The sequence below is a fragment of the Petromyzon marinus genome, chromosome 42 (genome assembly GCF_048934315.1).
Source record: "Petromyzon marinus isolate PM22_M1 ecotype Great Lakes invasive population chromosome 42, UKy_Petmar_22M1.pri1.0, whole genome shotgun sequence".
Taxonomy (NCBI): domain Eukaryota; kingdom Metazoa; phylum Chordata; class Hyperoartia; order Petromyzontiformes; family Petromyzontidae; genus Petromyzon; species Petromyzon marinus.
In genome coordinates, this window is record NC_133708.1 from 9,708,098 (window position 1) to 9,731,737 (window position 23,640).

A 23,640-nucleotide genomic window follows, 5' to 3' on the forward strand; every position below is an offset into this window, starting at 1 on the left:
AGTCAGGTGACTTACCGAAAAAAAACAAAGAGTATGGATCCTTGCAGTCACGAAAACTTAAAATCTAGAATTCACTCAAATGGCATCGTTTTTTTTGTCTTTATTCACTTTGGGGAGTAAATCAGAGAACCCCGAGTAAACGCGTGGAGGGCAGAGGAAGAACGTACAAACCACACGCACAAAGGTTACACAAATCAGGACTCAAACCCAGGTCCTTCTTGCTGTGAGGAACAAGTGTCTTCGCCACTGCGCGACCCTGCCACCGACAAAAAACCTAAACGTTGTGTGCACGTGACCGCGCAGTGCGTGACCTCTGTGAGGACTCACTAAGGTTGTGGTTGTCCTTCTTTTGCCTTTCCTTGGCCAAAGCTCTCACCTCAGGTTCTGTCGATTGAAGAAAAGTCCATTAGTAAATAACACGTCTTGGATTTTTGCACATGGGTGAAGGATAATTTTATTTCCTGCCAGGCTACCCCAAGCATGAACTCAACGAGCCTGTTGTTATTTTACCAGGTAAGGCCCACTGAACCATATGGCGCTTTTTCAGAAGCGACCTGGCCACAAACGATAGTTCAACGAAGTGGCTTATCACGTGGAAATTTATGGCAGCCAAATACTCTAGACGCACGTTGATTCTAAATGTGGAGGGGAAAAAGCGGAGGTTCCGAATAAAAATGCACGGGACCACGGGGAGAACATGCAAACTCCAAATATACAGGCATCAGGGTCGAGGTTAAACCGACGACCTCCTGCATACCAGGCGAGGTAGTTAACATCTCGCCTGCTATGCACTAGCAGCGGGGAGCCTGAGAAGTTGGTAAAGGGTGCAGCCTTGAAATGTCTTTCTGACACCACTGCTGGTAAGAAGAGTTTCCACTCGAGGGAGCTTTACAGAGCCCCTCGAGAAAGGCTTACTCAAGGAAATATTCACCTCGAGGTGTTCCATTCAACGAGTCACTACGGCTGTCAGAGCTCTGGCCATTTGCAGCCTTACAGATTAATGACCACTTACGCTTAAAACCCACACAATGGCACGATAAACACGGCGGTGCTCCTTATTATCACGTGCTTTAGAAACCACGCTGTGGTCACTATGCCCAGTGTCAGATAAACACGCCTAGAACGCAAGCAACCCTCTGCCAAAGAGCGACATTCCACACAAATAGCACAGAGACACATCCAGCAAACGCGCGGTTGCATGCACATCTATACACAGCTCGCTGAACAGATCGCCATGCAACTGGGCTGGATTCCACATGGCTAAACGGTGCTCAAATATGGAATTATGATTAACTGCTTTCTCGCCACATAATCACGGACTAACCTAAGATAAAAATGGCCCATATAACACACACATGATGTTGGGGCAAGTGCAGCTAGCGAGCAAGCCCTGCGTATAGAATGGGGGGGGGGGGGGGAGGTGGATTGTGGCCGGTACTGGGCCTGAACGTCTCCCCAGTGCTGATGTTTATACACTGCACCAGGCACTCATTGACGGCTGAGTGGTCCTCAAGCGAGGCTCGGGCACAGTGCGGTTATCCGCCACTGATGTTAGCCGTGGCCATGGAACCGAACTCGGGATGCCGGGTTCGTAGCGCAGTCTCGCTAACCACCGTGCCACCGCCCTTCCATGCGCTTGAGTCCACGCACGCCTAGGCTCGCGCGTGCATGCACACTTGCGCACAATCATGCGCGCGAAGAGCTCAGCGTGCATACTTGAAGGCGTTCACTGACGTGCAGCACAATGCGCATCACTCACAAACAATGGAGATAAAATCACAACAATAACAATAATAATGATACTAATGCGCTGCAATGTAATATCTCACACAAAATGTGCGCGTGGAACACGCGTCACGTTCAACGTTCTGTCCGTTTTGGTGCCTCAAGGGGTTTTTTTTCTTTTTCTTTAGAGGAACGCAAAACAAAAGTCGAGCTGTGTTGTTTTGTGTGTGTGTGTGCGTGCGTGCGTGTGGGAGCGTGCGTGTAGCGGTTAGCGCGCTGCGCTATGAACCTGGCGACCCGGGTTCCCGCTCACGGCCAACACCAGTGACGATTATCTGAACCGGTCCCGAGCCTCCCTTAGGTCGACTCAGCCTCAAATGAGTACCTGGTGCGGTGTGTAAACATTGCCACTAGGGAGACAAAGGCGATCGGGCGTGGTGCTGGCCACCCACCCCCTCGTGTACCGATCCGGCCTTCGTAGGTGCTCGCTAACAGCACTTGCCCCTACAGTCTGTTAAGGCTATACGGGGGATCTTTGTCTTTGATCTTTTTGCGTGCACTCTCTCATGTCACCGTCGTCGGTGCACTGGGCGAGAGCGAGAGAGCACACGGGACCTGCGGATTGTCGCGCCCCTCTTAAACCCGGCCGTGTCGACGCGTACCACCCACCCCGCCGTGCCATCGGGGATCCACTTTGTTGTTCGAGGACCCCCGGTTCCGCACGCTGTGCATGCCTGTGCTGATTGAGATTTTTTTTTATTCCTCTCTTGGGATGTGCCTTAGGCTCCCCCCCCCCCCTTGCACTACCCCCTCCCACAAAAAAAAAACCCTTTGATATGGATTAACAAGCCAAAAATGTACTCTTATAATTACCAGCATTAATAGATGGTGAAATGCTTCCATTGTCAATGTTTTCCGTGCTGTCTCTCGTTCTTTTTTTAAGCTTTCATTTCCAAAAACATCTTGGCCGTGCAAGTGGTCAACATTTTATAAATATGCTCGCGAGTATTTCCTGTGAGCAACATGTTCTGTTCTCTGCTATGTGTTTTTATAGTTTTTTTTTATTTTAATATACCATGTTTGTGTCTGTCCTGCCCTTTTCGCGTGTCCGTGTTAGATAGCGAAATGTTTTAAAACTCTTCACGCAGGTTCGGGGCAGGGGTCCAAACCAAATCACTTAAACAGTGATTCAATTTCAAACGATGCATTGTACAATAAAACATTTAAGTGTTGCCCGTGTCAACATTGTCACGTGAAATCATGGCACGAAGTTCAACATTTAAATTGTGATCAGCAAAATTTGATTGGTAACCGTTCTAATTGCCTCATCATAAAGGTATGTAAAACAAAATGCAACGTTCAGATTTGTAAGATGAGTACACTTCATTTTAATAGCTGCACAAGTTTAAGCCCTTAGAGCCAATAAATGTTTGGCCAAACCAGGAATCACGTGTCTGTATCCAAAAATATATTGTGAATCGTAACAGATTTCTTGATTCTAATCGTGAACCCAAATGCTTCTGATTCATGAAATCATGGGTCGAGGGTGCGTGGGAGGTGGTACTCATAAAAAAAAAACTGTGGATTTCGCTGATTTAAATCGTCACTGATGTTAACCATGGCTGCGGAATAAACTTGGTTTGTATGGTCCTAGCATAGTGTGTACACACACTGACACACAAAATAAAAAAAATCCCCCTATAGCCTTAACAGACTGTTGGGGTAAGTGCTGTTAGCGAGCACCTATGAATGCCGGCACAACACACGAGTGAGTAGATGGCAAGCACTACGCCCGGCCACGTTTGTCTCCCCAGTGGCGATGTTTTACACATCGTACCAGGTACCCATTTGAGGCTGAGTCGACCTAGGGGAGGCCCATGGCCGTTTTCAAAAATCGTCACCGGGTTCGTAGTGCAGCGCCCAAATCGCTACACCACCACTCCCCACGACACACACACACACGCACACAGATACACCCCCAACTTAGCTTGCACATGCTGGTTCTTGTATGCACGATGGCTTGGTTGGCTGACTCGTGACAAGATTTTAACTTCCTCGCCTGGCTTACAAAAGATCGTGAGTTCCATCGCCGACCTGGACACCTCTATATTTGAATTTTGCATGTTCTCCCCGTGACCATGTAGATTTTTTTTATCCGAGTCCTCCGGTTTTTCCCTCCACATTCATAATCAACGTGCGTTTAGAGTAATTTGGCCGCTATAACTTTCCACCTGATGATAAGCTATTGCGTCGAGTTGTCATTTGTGATGGCCGGGTCGCTTCTGATAAAGACCTGTGGAGCTCAGTGGGGCCTGAACTGGTAAAAAAAAAACATTAACACATAGGCGACCAATAGCACCTATAATAGAGGCACTGGGGTTAGATCATGCGAATATAATTGTGTCGCTAAACCCGCCACCATGCGACACAGCCAATTAGAAAGGTTGATCACATTTTAAAAATATGCTAAAACCCACAATATTTTCAATTGTGAATGGGGGTTTACTCTCCAACACTCGAGTGTGCTGTACTAGTAACGAATTGGCACGTTTTGTTTACGTGAAAAAACCCTTTCTAGTTGGCTGCATTGAGGTGGTGGCGGGTTTAACGACACACATTTATATTTACGCGATACAACGCAAAAAAATACCTCTGTTGTGGATTTAAAAAAAAATGTTTATTCAGTTTACGTGCAGTGGGTTTCTGTGTTCAATCACCTCTGATCGGGAGCTCTCTTTTCAGGCTGGGCAGGCCACCAGCGCAGGCGCTGCCAGACATGTCCATGGCGGATGACGCCACCAGGCCGTGCCCCATGTAGCCGTCCAGGAGGCCGTTTGAGATGGGCAGCTGTTCAAAGGAAGGGGGCACGGATGAAACGCAGGAATGCGTCATCGACATTTTGCGGGGGAGGGTGGGGGGTAGGGGAACATCCGAAGATGGAACGTGGACCAATTTTGGGTTCTGTTGGTGTCCAGAAACACACAACAGCAGCAACAACAACAACAATAAAAACCACGTGTGACGCTGCGTTATTGATAAATGTGTTGAGTTTTCATGAAATGTAGAGTCCACCTCGCTTCATCGTGTGTTGTAGTTGGCAGCACGAGGATATTTTATGTCATCAAATGTTTACTGAATACATGCATTATCAAATGTCCTTTCTTTTTGAAAATACATTTTTACTCCAAAATAATGAAATACAGAAAGCATAGAAAGCAAGGGAATAGCCGGTGCGAAACGATATAATCACAGCGAACACGTTATATAAACGCAAACCCGAAAGAATTTTTCATCAGAGGAAAAATGCTCATATATTGCATGTTATATCTTATTAAAATGACATTTCCATACAGTTTTAGAAAATTTACTTATATAAGTTCTTTCACACTGAAGGTAGGAGGAGTGTTTCTCAGATATATGTTACACTGCAGTAAGCTACAAGTTGGAAAATGCGTAATGGCGTATTAATTGAGTATGGAATATTGTGAAACCTAAACAAATATATATATACGTTTTTGCGGAGATGTCACGAAGCTATAGACAGCGATGAAACAGGATAAGCACTTTTATTTAAGCTCACTTTCACTGCGTCTTCCAAAGGTGATGCCCTAAAATGCAAATTGCCGTGCTGCACGCGCGCGCTGCTGGGCAGTTTACTCATTCATTATATTCAAGTATGGGCTGAGGTTCAGAACAACAAAGCCCATAAACTTTATGTTTCAATCAGCAGGCTTCATAAAAATAAAAATAAAATGCCTCTACAAAGTCTCTCGTTCATGGCCACAGAGCATCTTGTCGACATTTTTTTTGCCGAGTCATCACTCTTCACGTTGGCGCACAGCCGTCAATGACAGGTATTTAATGTTAGGTTATTTAACAGCAATGACAAGTAACGTAACAATCTTCCCAAAGTTAGAACGCTTTTGACCTGCTACGACATACGATTTGGTCACGATTGAGGTGGTGAACTACAATTAACAGATCAGGGAGATGCGTGGTGAGATGCATGTTCGCGATGACATTGAGAGAGGGAAGCAGATGATGTCAGACGACAAACGCAGGTTCATTACAACATTTACTGACAGCCAAAATAATGTTACGCATCCGATGGTCACTTCCGCGCAGAGGAGATGGTGCGATGGAATCAGCTTGTGTGTAAGTGCCAGGTGGATCGTTACTTCGCAGGCTCATGAGAGGTGGCAGCATTTGGAGAGGCCTTCATCCAGCAGTGGATCGATCATAGCTGACATTTGATGATGATGATGATGGCAATAGTCGCAATTATATTACAACAATATATGATTTTTGTTTGTTTAATATATGTAACAGTATCTTTCACAAAGTCATCCTAAATTAGTTTTAACAGATGAGTTTTTGGTTCCCTTTTATCTCAGAACACGTGACATTCTTTATCATTTTAGAGATTGATAAATGTGGCATTACATTCCGCCACTGGTTTTCAAAATCAAATCGCTTGCACTGTGACAAAAACTAAGTTTTAATCACGGGCAGTTTGCACACCCATGCAATAACTCGCCATAGCTGGCGCTTTTTCGTGAAAAAAAAACATTATTGCTTTTGACCAACAACTATGAGTGATAAATGTCATCACAGTCCATCTAGTGGGTGTGATGTATGCATGTTGAACTTATTTCGCACGTGCCTAACCGTGCTAGAATTGAAGGTGCAGGGCGAAGGACAAACAAACGAAAGACATGGCATCAGTTTTGAGTTTTTCTTGTCAGCGCGTGCCAGTTGAGTTGGGCCCTTACATCGTGTACCCTCGTGACATTGCACGAAAAAACGTGAACAAGCATTAACCACCGAACTCATTTAGAATGAATTTAATTAACCCCAGCACTAATTTGGTAACGAATCAATTAAATCGATGTTCAGCCCTTCGTTAAATCCACCGCTGTATTGAAGGCCTTGCCCCCTGCTGCATCGGTCGCGGAGAATGTTTCACCAAACTTTCACTGTGCGTGCTCTTGATATTCGCTTGCCACGTCCGCGGGACGTTGACTGCGCTAGCCACTGGCCCACCGCTGCCGTGGGTGCAGTGTAAAGGCGCAGCCCTGAAATTGCTCGTTCAAGCCACTGCTGTTAGAACGACCTCGGCTCATAGGGAGTCCAAGAAAGCGCCGCTAAAGGGCACTTGGCCTACTCTTCCACGCGGAATTCAGTATGTGTGAAGGCAATGCACACCTCTCTGGCTGAAACCTTGTTTGTTCATTAATAGGCTTAAAATAGCAATCGTTTCAAAGTGTGTGTGTGTGTGTGAAGCATACAGTGTAGCACCTATGCATTCGAGACAAAAGACTCGACGATGGTACGTAATTAGAGACGCTCCCAAATGACTTTGCACAATTAATACAGAACCAGGATGACACGAAAGCCACTGTAGGTTAATTAAGCACGTCCCCTCCTGTTTTAATCATACACGGACATGCCGACAATTATGATAACACTTCAACGATACAAAGGCATGAAGCAAACACGTGAAGCGGGCTTACCATGTCATATTTGTTGCGGTCTAAAATTTGCACGATAGTGAGAGCTGATTGCTTATCCTTCATTGTTAAAACAATGAGGCGACTTTCTCGTCTGCAGACCGCCGCGGCTTGCTGTGAATGCGTGGGCACGTGCTGCACTCTTCCTTTATAAACGCAGCCGAAATGGGGACTTTGCTCTCTTGCCTCCCTTTAAAAGTTGTATCCATAACATCCCCCACCCCCTCCTCCTCCTCCGGTAAGATCCCTTTGCCTGGCAAGGTCAGGACCTAGTCAAAAATTTGCTATGGACCCCTCTCACCCGAGTCCATTATTTTCTGCCCCATCCCCTCCTTCTCCAGCCCCTCACCGCTCACCCCTCTTAACTTTGTCCTTTTTAGCCGCTCACCGCCCCTCTCCCTCTCTCTCCCCTCTCTCTCTCTCCCCTCTCTCTCTCCCACAACTCTTCAGCGACCCAGCAGACACCTTTTAGCTGCGCTCATCACAAATCCAAAGTAGACTTTGGCAGACATTGTAAGCGCGAGTTGCAATTGTTGAATTAGTCTGGACAAGTTTCATATCTGTTTTATTGCTGCCCTGTGTATTGCTTTCTCAGTATTTATTTGAGAGCTCTCAAAGTTAAAAGAAAAAGAAAAACGTGATTTCTTGTTCAAGTGAGCATTTTAGTCGGTACCCAAATCCCCTTGTTAACAGTTCTCAGCCAGTGGTGGAAATGCCTCAGTTCTGTGGCAGGTGCGAGTATACCCATAGAGCAACCACTGTTGACTTCCCCACAAAGTGGTACGTATTTTAACGATCCTGAGGGGGGATGATGATGATGATGGGCTCAGCCAACCCCAAAACTAGGTATTGAACTTGTGACCTTCTGATTAGAGGCCACTCACTCTGCTGCTCGTCAAAAATCTACGATTTTCTGACATTTGTATATATGTTTTCGTGAACTATTGTTTACAATAATGCCACAGACTTCATAATGTCCTCGGTTCTTTCGGTAAAGTCACGTAGAAGGGAAACAATAAAATAATAAAAAGATAAAACAACACAATTCTCACGACGTTTCGACTGCAGCACAAGCAATCATCATCATGTGTGGAACCCACAACAAGAAAATTTGAAAAAAGTGGCGGGTTTTTTTTTACGTTAGAACCACGGATAGCGATTTGACAGTTTGTTCAGATGGACGAGTCGATCTATGTTCGGAAAAGAGGAGGGGGGGGACGAAAAAATAATGGATGCGGTCTGAAAGCCACCTTAAGCGTGATCAATCAATTAAGACCCGAAATGGTTTATCAAATCCTTCTAATGATTGCTAAGCCAGAATCCATCTTCTCGGTTGAAATTGTCTCTGCGTTTGTATATGTATATGTGGATAGCCTCATGAACGAATCTCTCATGGTAGCCAGATGGCTTGCAAATAACCTCTGTCTTGGTTAAGTCAATGTCATGTGAACCTACTGAATTATAACAGTGATCTGCCACGGCCGAGAGATTCGTTCATGAGGCTATCCACATATTCAAACACAGAGACAATTTCAACCGAGAAGATGGATTCTGGCTTAGCAATCATTGGAAGGATTTGATAAACCATTTTGGGTCTTAATTGATTGATCACGCTTAAGGTGGCTTTCAGACCGCATCCATTATTTTCGTCTCCCCCCTCCTCTTTTCCGAACATAGATGGACTCGTCCATCTGAACAAACTGTCAAATCGCTATCCGTGGTGCTAACGTTAAAAAAACCGCCACTTTTTTCAAATCTTCTTGCTGTGGTTTTCACACCTGATGATGGTTGCTTGTGTTGCAGTCGAAACGTCGTGAGAATGTTATTGTTTTATATTTTTATTATTTTATTGTTTCCCTTCTACGTGGTGACTTTACCGAAAGAACCAAGAATATGAATCCCTGCAGTCACGAAAGCTTTACATCAAAATTTCGACTTTACCATGATTGAAGAAAACAAACGATGAGCCCATTTTCACATGTAAGCATTCAATATGTATCGCAGAGACTCAACCTCATGTGGCGTCTGCTGTAATCTCATTGTACTTTGTTCATCGTACACACAGCTCGCTGGCAGGGTGGCCTAGCGGCAACACTTACGCCTCTCCTCAAAAGAGGGCCTGCTTTCGATGTTTGAAGCGTTCTGTGTGCGGGAATTAATATGTTCTCTCTTCGTTCCGCAAGATATGTCTCTGTTGTTTGTTCGGTTTCTACTGAAAGCTAAAAATAAACATGCATACAATATGGAGATGTTAACTGCCTCGGCTGGTATACAGGAGGTCGTGTGTTCCATCCCGAACCCTGACGCCTGCTGTATATTTGGAGTTTGCGTGTCTCTCTCCCCGTGGTCGCGTGGATTTTTCTCTTGGTCCTCCGGGTTTTCCCTCCACATCTAGAATCAACACGCGTTTATAGTATTTGGCTGCTATACATGTCCAACTGATGAGCCACTTCGTTAAGATATCATCTGTGGCCAGGTTGCTTCTGAAAAAGAGCTATATAGCCTTACCTACTAAAATAAAATAAACAAAAGTTTAAGTTTTCGTACATAACTAGTATTGGCCAAATATTGCAGTGCTAAAACATGAACTGCAAAATTACTCCATTGGGATTACTGATTGCAACATTGCCCTCGACTGCAAAAACTTGGCAGGACCCTCCTGAAACATAGCCTTGAGGCTCACCGATACTTTCCTGGGTAAAACGATTAGAATAAATAGCTGTTGCCTGTCTTTGAAAATAAAAAAAGTAACATGAGTCCACATCTATGACCTCTCTAAAAATGTTTTCGGAGTTAAAAATTCAATCCCTGCACTTTGAAGTTTGTACTATGACTTGATACGATGAGGAGCATCGTCGTAATGAAGTTGTGTGCAACTGCTTGAGTTGTAATATATTAAAGTATTTTAAAGAACGTGACTGTAATCATTAACAAAAAAAAGCTCAACCATTATCCGAAACACTCAATATCATAAATGTTGCCATATGTTTCAAACAGACAATGCCTTGGCATTAAAACATACAAAGTAAATATTTGCCAAAACCCGCCACGCATCCGTCATTCATTTGCAAAGAAGCCTTTGCTGTGTTGGCTGTCTCACAAATTGAAATAATAAGCAATGTTGTAAAACATGAATAGCAGGTCTATGGCCTCATCAAGGTGCAATCATGAATATAACATGCCAGCAACATGCACTTGACTGAAGTGTTTGTACATCACTTATGCGCTTTATACTTTGCAGTTTTTTTCGATCCGACATTGGACGAAGGCCCCCCCCTCCGCCACGTTGTTAATTGGGGTTGTTTGACCATACTTCACCACGCGGGTTGGTGACGGAGGGGTGCAGGACCAGTTCAGATAATGCTACTTATTTTTTTGGCCGATACTGTTTATCGAACTTAGGTTGACGGTTTCATCCATCATAAAACATGAAAAATAATTTTAAAAAATGGTTGAAAAGTATAATGACACCAAACGAATTTAACGGGATGCTTTCATGGTATAGTCGCGAGCACATTCATACTGTACCCATAATTACGAAGACGGTCGATGCATCGAGCGCGCTCTCAGATCCACTTCCGCGGCCGTCTGGAACGCTCTTCTTTCCGATATTAGGAAGCCACTGCAGCTATGCACTTTTAAATCTAAAATGAAAACTAATTTCTGTAGAGCTGGTTTTTTTTTTGTTGTATGTTGAGTTTGTTTTCCTTCTCCCGCACCTCCGATTAGCACGGTTGGCTACGTATGGTGTGAACAAAAGTACAAAAAAAATAAAACGTCCATAATTAAGCGTCTCAGCCCAGTTTAAAATGTTTAGCCCAGGGGACCCCATCAATGGCTCCGTGTCCCTGTGACCGCCACAGCATGGGTGTATAATCCAAGATGAGCATCACTTACAGAGTTGGGGATCTGGACACTTGGCGTTTCCATGTAACCATTGCCCATGCCATCCTTCATGCTTGTCTCTAAACTGATAATGTCGTCAATGACATCATCCATCTGTGGCAACAACAACAACAACAAAAGAAGAAGCATTGTCACTGTTAAAGGACGTCACACATACACAATAACAAAGTTGCACGGTGATGCATAATACTAAGACCATTAATACTAAGACCAAGATCATCAGACTATTGCACAGCATTCATGCACAGATACATTCATACTCATATTGTACATAATACTGAAACTTTGAACAATTGCAGCATTATCTATGTAATGTTCAGGAGGACGGTAAATACTGTTAAAAACAAAACTTTTTTTTTACATCATCGGCCATGATCTATCCTCTGCTAGATGAAGGCCTCCCCAAGCCATTGCTATCTCTCACGGTCCTGCGATACCACAATCCGGATCACTCCTGCGCACAAACTGATACGTGCACTGTTCATAAGTCATAAAAATCATTCCTAGCAATGCAGCACTCGCGTTACTTAATTTCTCGCGATTAAGTAAGACCATTGCTCCCCGGCCGAAGTTTGTTTTTCTTGCGCCGAATATTGTTCCACTCCAAGCCTGGAGTTTCGTTCCACGTGCTGGGAGCTCCTTCAAGAACTGAATTAAAACTAAACTAAAACTTTGTTTTTATTTTACCCGGTAAGGCTCCACTTACTGTAGCTATACAGCTCTTTTTTCAGAAGCGACCTGGCCACACTTATATAGCAACCAAATACTCTAAACGCGTGATGTTGATTCTAAATGTGAAGGGGGAAAAAAACACGGAAACCGGAAAGAAATCCATGCCACAACGGGGAGAGAGACACGCAAACTGCACATTTTGAGGCATCAGGGTCGGCATCGAACCCACGACCCCTGTATACCAAGGGAGGTAGTTAACATCTCGCCACCATGTCGCCCCAATTTATTGCTCGGTATGTGGAGCGAAACATTGGACATCGTGCCGAACAACACGTCCTCCGACCAGAAAACCCATTGCATAGCTATATAACACAAGCGCAAAACAAAAACTATGTGATAAGATTAGTCATGTTATTCACGTATATTAGTGCATAAAATGTTACTCTACAGGAAAAAAAGTGGTTAGTTTTACGTCAATTCACCTAACACAATGGTTTGTTGGTCGACAGGGTATTGAGAAAGCCATCAAGATCACTAGCTACAATATCTAGATGCATAAATACGGTACATCCAATATTCTTCTTCTATTCTTCAATTGTATATTTTCTTTTTCAGTTTCTCTACTTGGATACATCAATACATTAGCATATATTGGTGCACGTTTGGAGCACGATCCCATCGATTCTGATAAATAATTCTGTTTATTACGGCCGAGCCAAATGGAACGACGCCGTGGTGTCAATGGTTAACGCACCGTGGACTTGCAATCCCGAGGGGTTGCCCGTTCTATATTACAGGGCGCAAATTCAAAGGACTGGCAAGTTACTTACATCTCCCCAGCAACCCCCTCACGGTCTCTGCCCACAAAGCGGTACAGGTGGGTTCACCACAAATGAGTCGATCGGCAGATCCGGCGAGTGATGGGGAAAACAGAAAACTGAGGTGTTCCCACTTTGTAGAAGAAAGTCTGGCCGGAATGGAAAAGTAGGCAAACATAATCCATGCATATAATGGAAAAAATTCTATAGAGGGATTCACTTGGAGCTCCCCGTAGTGGAGGCTCTTCTGCCAGCAGTGGCATAAGAAAGTAATTAAAAGGCCGTACCTCGCATGAGCAACACCGGTAGAATATGAATGTGTTTCCAAGGCACAAATAAACAGTTCAAACTCACTTCAAGCATGTCCAACAACGCTTAACAACCGCCAAAAACAAATAAACGCAACATAACACACCACAATTATATTAAACATACAAGTGAATGAAGACATTACAATATTTTTTTTTACAACCGAGCGACTTCTTGAAAAAGTTATTGCAAAAATGCAGCACTTTAACAACCACTAAAAACAGTTTAACGCAACGTAACGTCAGATAATTATCTTACACACACAAGTGAATAAAGGCATGCAAATTATGAACATTTTTTTTACAACTGTGCCGCTTTTTGAAAAAGTTTATCTTTCTAAATCTAGATTGAAAACTAATTCCTTGAGAACTGCTTTTGGTGTTTAGCTTGGTTGTCATTCCCCCTGCACCTCCGATTAGCGCGGTTGGCTACGTACGGTGCGAAAGAAGTTCAACATACATAAAATAAAACAGTAAACGTTTTACTTACTCCTAAATGCACTCTCATGAATGGTGCCTTGCATGCGGTCTGCCGTTCACTGAAAGTAGAGCCCGAAATGAACTGCTCGGGCAAATCCCAAAGTTAAGCTTTATACCGTGTCCTACCATGGGGGAAAAGGGTGGCCAATTAATTATTTTGCACGCAAATTGACTGATTTAGTTTCACGCTTTGATTTCTAACACAATGGGGGGCTTGTGAATACATTTGTATTTTGGGTATATATACTGCAACCGAGCGAGACAGGGGCTGGGAGGTTTTTGAGGGATGGATTCGTATAAATAAATAAATAAGCAAATGAAACTAAATAAATGTAAAGTGAAGGATAATTACATTTTGTCTATTGGGCACAATTTGTGTTTTTTTTCGACACGTAATGTTCCTAAAATAATGGAAGATTGCAGATGATGCTTATGATCATCAATGTCAGCCGGGGTCAATCAACTGCTGGATGAAGGTCTCCCCAAGCTGCTGCAATCGTTCGCGATCCTGAGATGAGATATTGTGACGCGTCTCAGAAGTGTGAGGAAGCAATACAAGTTAAACCTATTCACGTGCAACGTTGGCGGTGGTATGGGTCATGGTTCCGAATCGAACAGCTGCCCTGGATATTGCTGTGGTCTATATTCACGCACAATATACACACAATGTCCGTTTCAAATGTACGTATGAATGTATGGTGAATTTCTTTCGCACCGTACGTAGCCAACCCTGCTAATCGGAGGTGCGGGGGAAGGACAAGACACTAAAGAAATGAGTTTTCAATCTCAATTTAAAAGTGGAAAGTAGTCGTTAAAGTTCCCGTGACGTAATTCACGACAATAGGCCATTGTGTACTGGCCTCATTATACAGAAATGCCAAATTTGAAAAAAATTACCTGCATGTTACTCAATTGAACAACACCCGCCATGCGCCACGATATGGCGGTGACGTCTCCACGGCGCCTGTGCCAGGCCAAGTGCACTTGGAGGCCACGTGAAGTGTTGAAGGCTCGCTGACAGGAGGTCACAGGACAGACCCAGGTGCTATGGGTTGACTGAGTGAGATGACTGGCAGATGCACCAGCTGTGCCCCCTACTGTGACATTTTTTCTGTATTTTAGTCACCTGGCGCTCCGCTCATTTTTGTGAGCATCCCTCATCTGCCCTCCATTGTTGTTGGAGGACAACTGCCTTCAACTGACTCGTAGCACCCTTCACGAGCCAGCGGTCTTAACACCTCTGGCACCAGTCTTTGGCAAATCCACTCAGCTCCATATTTTCCCCTACCGCATCAGTCCATCTCTACTCCAGCCTGTGTCGTATCTGTTTAGCCCCCTCTATCTGGCCAAATAGAAGCTGCTTGGGCATGTGGTGGCTGGGCATGCAGGCTATATAACCAAGCCAATGCAGCCTTGCCTGCTAGAGGAACTCACTGATGGGAATGAGTCCAGCTCTTTCAAGAATTTGTCAGCTCCTCAAACAATCCATCCTGGTTAAACCAATGATGGATGGTAGGCTGGCCACCCTGATAATTTCTAACAGGCGCAGATGTTCCATCAGGGGGTCCAAGTTTCACACGCATAGAGAAGGGAGGGCATGAGTGTGGCCGAGAAGACCTCAAGCTTAGTGTGGAGCAACAAACAAGGTCGCTTCCACATAGCATTACGCAGCCAATGAATAGATAATACGGCCAATTCGAGTAAGACCTCTGCTGTCAAATTGGAGCTAGTCATAAGCACACTGCCCAGGATATGGAAAATGCTCAACTCTCTCCACAACTGCCACTATATTAATGGGGAGTTGAGGGATGGAGTGTTTGATGGCATAAAATGCCCAAGCAGGTGCTTAGTTTGTGTGGCTTATGGTAAGACCCCACCTCTTCGTGGCACACTCCAGGTTTAGCAGTAGTCCCTCCAACTCCGCCAGTGAGTGAGCAGCAATCACCAGATCATCAGTAAACATAACATGGTTAACCAATAGGGCGCCATCCGTCGACTGCACCCGGGCATCGATCAGCCTCCCATTGTATATGTACCAGATGGAAATTCATTCGGTACAGCCATGGAAAACTTTTCAAACCACATCGTCAAAAATTATGTTAAATAATATGGCAGCCATAGGACATACCTGTTGGACCCTATGGTGAACAGGGAATGGCTCAGACTCCTGGCCACATAGCTTTACCTGGGCCTGCGCACCATCATGAAGGCCCTTAACGATTGTGAGCAGAGAGTCAGGGACTCCGAAAGCACAAAGAACTGCCCACAGCCCTAGCCTGTTGATCTATCGTAGGCCTTGACCAGGTCACTAAAGCAGAGATGTAGGTCTTCCTCTACCTCTGCTGTAGCAAACAAACAGAGAATATGGCATCCGTGCAGGACTGCCTTGATCTGAAACCGCATTGGGGCTTTGCAAGCCTCTCCTCAGCGTGTCTGGCAAGGCGATGTTGAATCATCCTTGCCAGGACTTTTCCCGGTACACTGAGAAGAGAGATACCCATGTAGTTGTTAGAATCTGTGCATTCCCCCTCCTAAAAAAAATGATAACCACCAGGGGATCCTTACAATACCATGGAATTCGTCCTGTGGTCCAGACAATTGAAATATACCAATAATCGCACCCTCCAATTAAAACTTGACAGGACCCTCTTGAAAAAGGGTCATGAGACTCAGTGAGACTTCTCTGGGTAAACAAGCATAATGATAACAAATTAAACTCCCTCAAATTAAACGCTCTTTTTTCAGAAGCGACCTGGCCACAAATTATAGCTTAAAGAAGTGGCTTACGTGTAAATTTATATCAGCCAAATTCTCTAAACGCGTGTATCTAAATGTGTGTGTGGGGGGGGGGGGGGGGTATGGGGGTCCCGGAGAAAAAGTCCACGCCACCACAGAGAGAGAGACACGCAAACTCCAAAAATATAACAGGCGTCAGGGTTGGGATCGAACCTACGGACTCATGCATACCAGGAGAGGTAGTTAACACCACGCCGCCATGGCATCCCTCGTAATAACTGTCATCGAGACAAAATACATTTTACTAACCAGAACCTTAATTTTAACATTCATGTTTATTTTTTTACACAGTTGCTGAGCACAAGGTTGCAATGGTTCAAACATGTCCAGTGAGCGTCTGGCTCACCAACAGGAGGGTTGGTTAGCCAGCAATAGTTGACCCTTCTCTTGAATTTGAGCGAGGTTAAATGGGGCTTGGGGGAAAGAAAGGAGACAACGGCAGGACATTCCAAAGCTGAAGGGTGTGAGGGAAGAAGCAGAAACAAATGGGTTTGCAATGTGATGCACTGCACTACACGGTATATGTATAATCTTCGCTTTATTGTACAGTATATCCAGCAATTATGTTTGTTTTACGAAGTTACTGTAAGCATTAAAATTAATTCCAGTGATTATGCTTCTTTACATATGATGTGCCACGTGATCACAAGCAAGGCAACAATCCTCATTGAGTATGTTTAATTTGCACGTGCGGTTGTTCTGAATCTTGGCGTTGCTAAGCGCCTCCAGAAAGCAACACCTTGGACACCGCTCCCTTTCTTTCAAGTGAATACATTTCAGTATCTCCCATGAACCAACTCCAACCGGCTGCTCTCATTCGCCACTGACCAATGAGTGGCATCCACAGGAGAAGGGCCCAAGATGGCGTCTACCGTAGAGGCAGATAAAACTCTTCGTTAGCTGATGGGTGGATTGTTGCATCGCGCAATGATGAGAGGTGGTGGTGGCTTGGAAAAGCCTTCACCCAGCAGTAGATTGAGCATGCCTGCTTCCAATGCTGCCGCTGATGATGATGGGGATAATAAAATATAGGACCTTATGGCAGTGGTTAATGGGGAGTTGACCCCATTTAACCAATTTCTTTAGAACCGCTTTTGGTGATGAGTTTGTTGTCCGAAAACGAAAGAAGTTCAACACACATATGTATATACAGTGCCAAACTGGACACATGTAACCTGAGTCACTATCCTGAGACACCTGCAGTGCTGCTGTACTGGAATACAACTCAAGGAGCATGTTCGTACCAGCAGAGGGGGTAGTGGATCAATGTTGTATCGGCTAGAGGTCTTTGTAGGGACGAAATAGTTACCCATCAGCAGACATCCTGGCACAAACCCTTCAAATTTGTGATGGTTGCACAATGGCTCACCTGTAGTTATTTATATATGTAAAAATAAATATAATAAAAAGCGTGGCTCTCATTGTGAAAAATACAACTGTAAATTTAAACACAACTTTGTACTAATTGGGATTTCAAATGTGGCTATTTTCACCGCACACACAAAAAGTAAATGAATGAAAAATCGCACGTGATCATAATAAAATTCATACAAGTGGATGAGCCTAAATATAAATATCTTGATGAACTCTCAGATATTTTCCACAGTCATGCAATGACTTAATCTTCCTTCCATGGAAATTTTTTCATCGTTTCAACAGATAGGACATTGTATTAAAAATGCAACAACAACAAAAAACTCCGCTGTGTCTAATGGAGAGAGTACAAAGTTGCAGTGCTCAGGGCACAGATAGAATTATAATCGTTATGAGAATCTCCTGAGGGTTTGGATTGCCGCTAGGCCGTTCACATGACTCTCTTGGCCACTGCCACAATAGGAACATTTAGAGGCCACGGCTCCTCCCAGACCGTTTTTGCCTCATTCGAGATGCCTCTCCCAGATATTTTGGCTCAGCCGGCAGACCCATATCCTCTGCTCACATGACGCCTTGACAAATGCTCCGAAAGATCCATCACTTTGAAAACAAACAAAAAAATTCCGACCCGTTCTAACTTATGTTGCGCAAAATCATATTCACGCGTGCCCTAAGCCCTGCAGTGAGATGTCTTTAGCCTAAGGCATTTTGCCACAGTAAAGTCCCAAAACGACCGTTTAATGGGTTTCTGTGGATGTCGTTTTAGCTGTTTGTTGGCTATGAACAACAGGACCTGTGTCTGTGTTAATGCAGTATATCTCTACCGAAAGGTAATTTGTTGTAAACAGCCCGGCCCGCCTCCCACATTTAACATGCCATTAATGTGGTATCAAAGGTTATTAGCTGTCTCAGTATCTCAGAGTTAGAAATCTGCCAAAGCTAGTCTATTAAGGGAGCCTTCGATTTTGTTCAACTCTATTATGAATTGTGCACATGGAAACGTGCAAAGATGCATGCAAACTGAACCACGCATTCGCAACGTGAGCATTCATCAGCACGCGTGTTTTCTATCACACACACACACACACTAATCGCTCTGACACACAGGGTGTCATACATATATATACATAAATAAATATTGTAAAAGTTCTAATCGATGTAATATATTAAACGGATATCTCCATAATAAAGGTTTTTGGGTTAGATCGCGTTATTTATAAATGTGTCGTAACCCTCCACCACCCGACACGGCCAAACAGTAAAAAATGTGTCACGTTTACAAAGGACAAATAGTTCACTATCAATATCATTAATAGTTCACTATCAATATCATTTAAAATTTGAATACGACGTTTCGCTGGTAATTACATCCAGCATCATCGGGCAATTCGCCAGAATCATCGGGCAATTCGCCAGAATGGTCTTAAATAGAGCAGCAGGGTGACGTCATCATTTAACTCATTCAGGTGCAGTGATTTGAGGCGGAGGGGGGGGGGGGTATTGTATTATATAATCGATTGGTAATCAGTCAATGGTTATGATTAGTAATGAGTTGTAGATTAGTAATTAGTTGTAATGTGTGTTATTGTGATTATATGCTACGTGAGTAATCCGTCTATTAGTATGCGTTTCCCCTATAAGGAATTGTAGTATGTATTATTTAATAATACGCTTCCAAGCCGCACTAAGCCTGTAGCTGTCAGAGCGATTAAAGTTATTTCTAATTCTCTCAATTTCAGTGGATTCTCTAATTAGTCTTTGCCAGTAATAATTAGTTTTACACAACACTTCAACGTAATCAAAATCAATTGAGTGTCCTTGTTGACAAGCATGTTCTGCCACTGCAGACAGTTGTGTTTGAGATAATTTAATATTTCTTCGGTGTTCTTTTAGTCTTATGCTGATGTTACATCCCGTCTGTCCATTGCTGCTCCTGAAGGAGCCCATTGAAGGAGCAGCAATGGGCTCTCCTTTATCTCCTGCTATAGCAAATCTGTACATGGAAAACTTTGAAATAAGAGCACTTGCCTCGAGCACATTAAAACCATATTTTTGGTTTAGATATATGGATTACACTTTGGTTGTCTGGCCACATGGTAAAGATACACTTAATTATTTTCTAAATCATCTCAATGCACAAAACCCGGCCATCCAGTTCACCATCGAAATGGAGGTGAATAACACACTCCCGTTCTTAGATATTTTGCTTGGACATGGCCTAAACGGTAAAATAACACACAACGTTTACAGAAAGCAAACGCACACTGATGCCTATCTGAATGCAGATTCGCATCATCATCCTGCTCAGAAATCCTCTCCTATCAAGACGCTCATACATCCGGCTAAAACAGTGTCAGATGGTGAAAGTCTAGTGAGAGAGATCAAACACGTTAAAGAAGCATTACGACAGAATGGCTACAATAATACTCAAATTAACAGAGCACTGAATGCCAAATCACGATCGCAAAGCAACACGGCTGAAAGCAATCAGATTGTTAAAACAATTAAAATTCCATTAATCTCAGGATTAACTGACAAATTAACCCGTGTTTTGCAAAAGCAAAACATTACAGTAAGATTTGGTACAGTACACAAAATTCAAAACCTAGTATCTTGCACTAAAGACGAATTACCTAAATTATCAACAGAAGGTGTATATCGGATTAACTGTTTATGTGGCAGATGCCATATTGGACAGACGGGACGTAACATCAGCATAAGACTAAAAGAACACCAAATAAATAATAAATTATCTCAAACACTACTGTCGGCAGTTGCAGAACATGCTTGTCAACAAGGACACTCAATTGATTTTGATAACGTTGAAGTGTTGTGTAAAACGAATTATTACTGGCAAAGACTAATTAGATAATCCATTGAAATTGAGAGAAATAGAAATAACTTTAATCGCTCTGATAGCTACAGGCTTAGTGCGGCTTGGAAGCGTATTATTAAATAATACATACTACAATTCCTTATAGGGAAAACACATACTAATTAACGGATTACTAACGTAGCATATAATCACAATAACACACATTACAACGAATTACTAATCTACAACTCATTACTAATCATAACCATTGACTGATTATCAATCGATTATATAATTACAATACCCCCCCCCCCCTCCGCCTCAAATCACTGCACCTGAATGAGTTAAATGATGACGACACCCTTCTGCTCTATTCAAGACCGGGAGCAAGTGAGGGCTTTACCATTCTGGCGAATTGCCCGATGATGCTGGATGTAATTACCAGCGAAACCCGTTCTCGTTCTTCCTGAAGTGGCACAGTGGCACAGGTCGACATCCCGTAGATTTCCCAGCCACCCCGGGGTTTGCGAGGGCCCCAGGCCGGACGGCCGGGGGTGGCCTTGCTGCCGGAGGGTGGGGGTGCCACACGCGCTGCGGGGGAGGTGATTCCACCGCAACGAGCGAATGGAGACGGCAGGGAAGGAGACGGGGACGCGGCGTGCGCCAAGGACCATGGAGGATGCCCGCGGGGCCGAGAGTGACCGGAGGGACAGCACGGGCCCGCCTGGGGCGGGGGAGGTGACGGGGGAGGTGCACCGAGGGAAAGGTGCAGGGATGGTGGATGGACCGGAGGGGGCGGGGGGGGGGAGGAGCGAAGAGGACGAGGGGGGCGCCGGGAGGCCGGGGAAGGAGCGCCCCCGAACAGAACACGGGGGATGAAGCAGGAGGGATGCTATCAAGCCGAGGGCCACGGGAGGAACGGAGGAGGAAGACGACAGCGGACGCTGGTCCGGTGGGGGCGGGGAGACCCAGCGAAAGAGCGGGGAGGTGGCGCAGTGGAGCAGGGGCGGGCTGGACACCAACGCACGCCAGGAGGCACAACTGCGTCAGGGTGGAGTTGAAGGACTACGTGGGGGAGGAGGTGACGATTGATAGAGCGACCTTCATGAGGTCTGTGATGCTCGGGATGCTGCGGGTTGAGGTGGCGGACCTGTGCTGTTTGATTGCTCTGCCCGGGGAGAGGGCTTTTGACGCGAGCTTTACTTCGAGCCTCCTGCTGCAGAAGTTCCTCACCCACTTCTAGGAGAAGGCGGAGGAGAAGCCTCTGGCATCCATGAGGACGCAGCTGCTGTCGGATCTGGAAAAAAGGTTGTGACTGTCTTCTTGTATAATGAGGCACTGCATGACCAGGACGTGGAGGTGTGGTTGAGACAGCATTGCGTGCTATTATCTAACTGCAAGAGGGTGCAAGACTCCGTGGGGATATGGACCGGGGCCAGGCAATGGAGGGTGCGCTTGAAGATGGAGGGGGGGTGGGTGCTGAATCATATCCCGAGCGCCTTAAACACTGGGGGGAACAGGGGGTACGTGGTATACGCGGGCCAGCCTAAACTGTGTAGGAGGTGTGGGGGAAGGGGGCACCTGGCGGCAGCATGCGAGGCAAGAATCTGCTACAGGTGCAAGGCGCCGGATCACACGGTGGAGGAGTGCAGGGAGCCGGTCCAATGCAACCTCTGCGGTAGCAGAGGGCACCTGTATAGGGACTGCCCGGAATCATACGCCAACAAGGTGCGGGCGAACCGGGGGGGACGGGAGGGGGAGGCGGTGGAGGAGGCGATCAGACGGGGATCGGACCGGGAGCTGGTGGGGGAGGAGGAAGGAGAGGCGGCAGAACCACCCCCCCAGGGAGGGGGGGGGAGAGGGAGGGAGACCTGCGGAGGGGGAAGCCACGACGTCACCGGACTGGGAGGAGGGGGAGCAGGGGGAGGAGGGGAGGGAAGGTGAGGGAGATACCCCAGGAATCCTCGTGGTAGACTGGGCGGAGGCAATGGGCGAGGAGGAGGGCGAGAGGGAGCAACGGGTGGAGGAAGGATCTGAAGGGGCGTGGGAGGAAACAACGGGGAGGAAGAGGAAATTGGATGGAGCCCTAAAGGGGGCTGGCCCCCAGCATGACACGGATCCTTCAGGCTCCTCACCGGACACGGAGGAGTCTGGGTGGAGGAGGACAGAAGAATGGGGGCGGTTGAACCGGGAAAAGCCCCGGAGGTTGAGGGGGAGGAAGAAAGTGTGAGAGAAGGTGGACAAGGACGGTTGCGGGGAGCGTGCAACGGAGTCGGAGACGGACTAAAGTACACTCCGGCATGGACCTCTCGGCGGCGTCCATAAACGTGAGAGGAATGAAGGGGAAGGGAAGGAGCGGAGCAATTATGCAACTGTTAAAGGCCACCAGAAGGGACGTGACCTTCCTTCAAGAGTGCCACTTACCGTACACCCTGGGCTCGGAAGAACTGCTTGAAGACTGGGACGGCCGCTACTTATGGTCGGGTAGTAATGGGAATCGGTGCACTGGGGTAGTTACCCTCCTAGGCAGGAGGGAAATGAGGGTGGAGGGAACCCAAGAGATGATCCCGGGCCGACTCCTTTGTGTGGACGTGTCCTACCGGGGCGTAGAGTTGCGGCTGGTGAATGTGTATGCCCCTGTACGATGCATGGAAAGGGTAGAGTTGTGGGAGAGCTTAGCGACCCTACTGGCTACTAGGCGACAAGTCATCGTAGGGGGAGACTTCAATTGCCCGCTATACTTGACGGACCTGGTGTCGGCAAAGGGGAGGAGGAAACTGGACTCTTCCTCCAGGAAGCTGAGAGAACTGATGGCGGACCTTGGCATGATAGACGCTTTCAGGAGGGTGCATGGTGTAAGGCCCGGGTACACATGGCTGGACAAAAGCGGGGGAGCGCAGTCGCGGATAGATTTTATCTTCACCTCTGCCAAAGCAGAAGTGGAAAGTGCGGGGATGGAGCCCTTCCCCCTCTCGGACCACAAAATGGTCGTGGCAGGGCTCGTGATCCCAGGTGGGGCGAGGAGAGGGAAAGGGATGTGGAAAATGAACGTGGGTCTATTGGAGGACCAGAAAAGTGGTGGGGGACTTTGTGCGAAAATACAACGACTGGAGGAGCTTGCAGGGCTGTTTTCCCACGAGGGTGAAATGGTGGGGCCAGATGAAGGGCAGGGTGAAAACGCTTTTCCAGTACCATAGTAGGAGGAGGGGAGTGAGCAGGGAGTTGAGGCAGTGGAA

General features: G+C 45.7%; 1 protein-coding gene across 3 annotated transcripts in view; it reads right to left on the minus strand.

The window, feature by feature from the left end:
- The window catches only part of LOC116951198 (transcription factor EC-like), a 50,610-nt gene that overhangs the window by 7,681 nt on the left and 19,289 nt on the right, over window positions 1-23,640 (minus strand). For 2 of the 3 annotated variants that reach the window (XM_032969680.2, XM_032969681.2), the window contains exons 3-5: window positions 11,133-11,234; window positions 4,443-4,572; window positions 328-384 (exon numbers count right to left, since the gene is read on the minus strand). In XM_032969680.2, the coding sequence (XP_032825571.2) occupies window positions 328-384; window positions 4,443-4,572; window positions 11,133-11,234 (289 nt within the window). Of the gene's footprint in view, window positions 1-327; window positions 385-4,442; window positions 4,573-7,238; window positions 7,430-11,132; window positions 11,235-23,640 lie in introns of those variants that run through there. The other variant, XM_032969682.2, reaches the window with a different exon arrangement.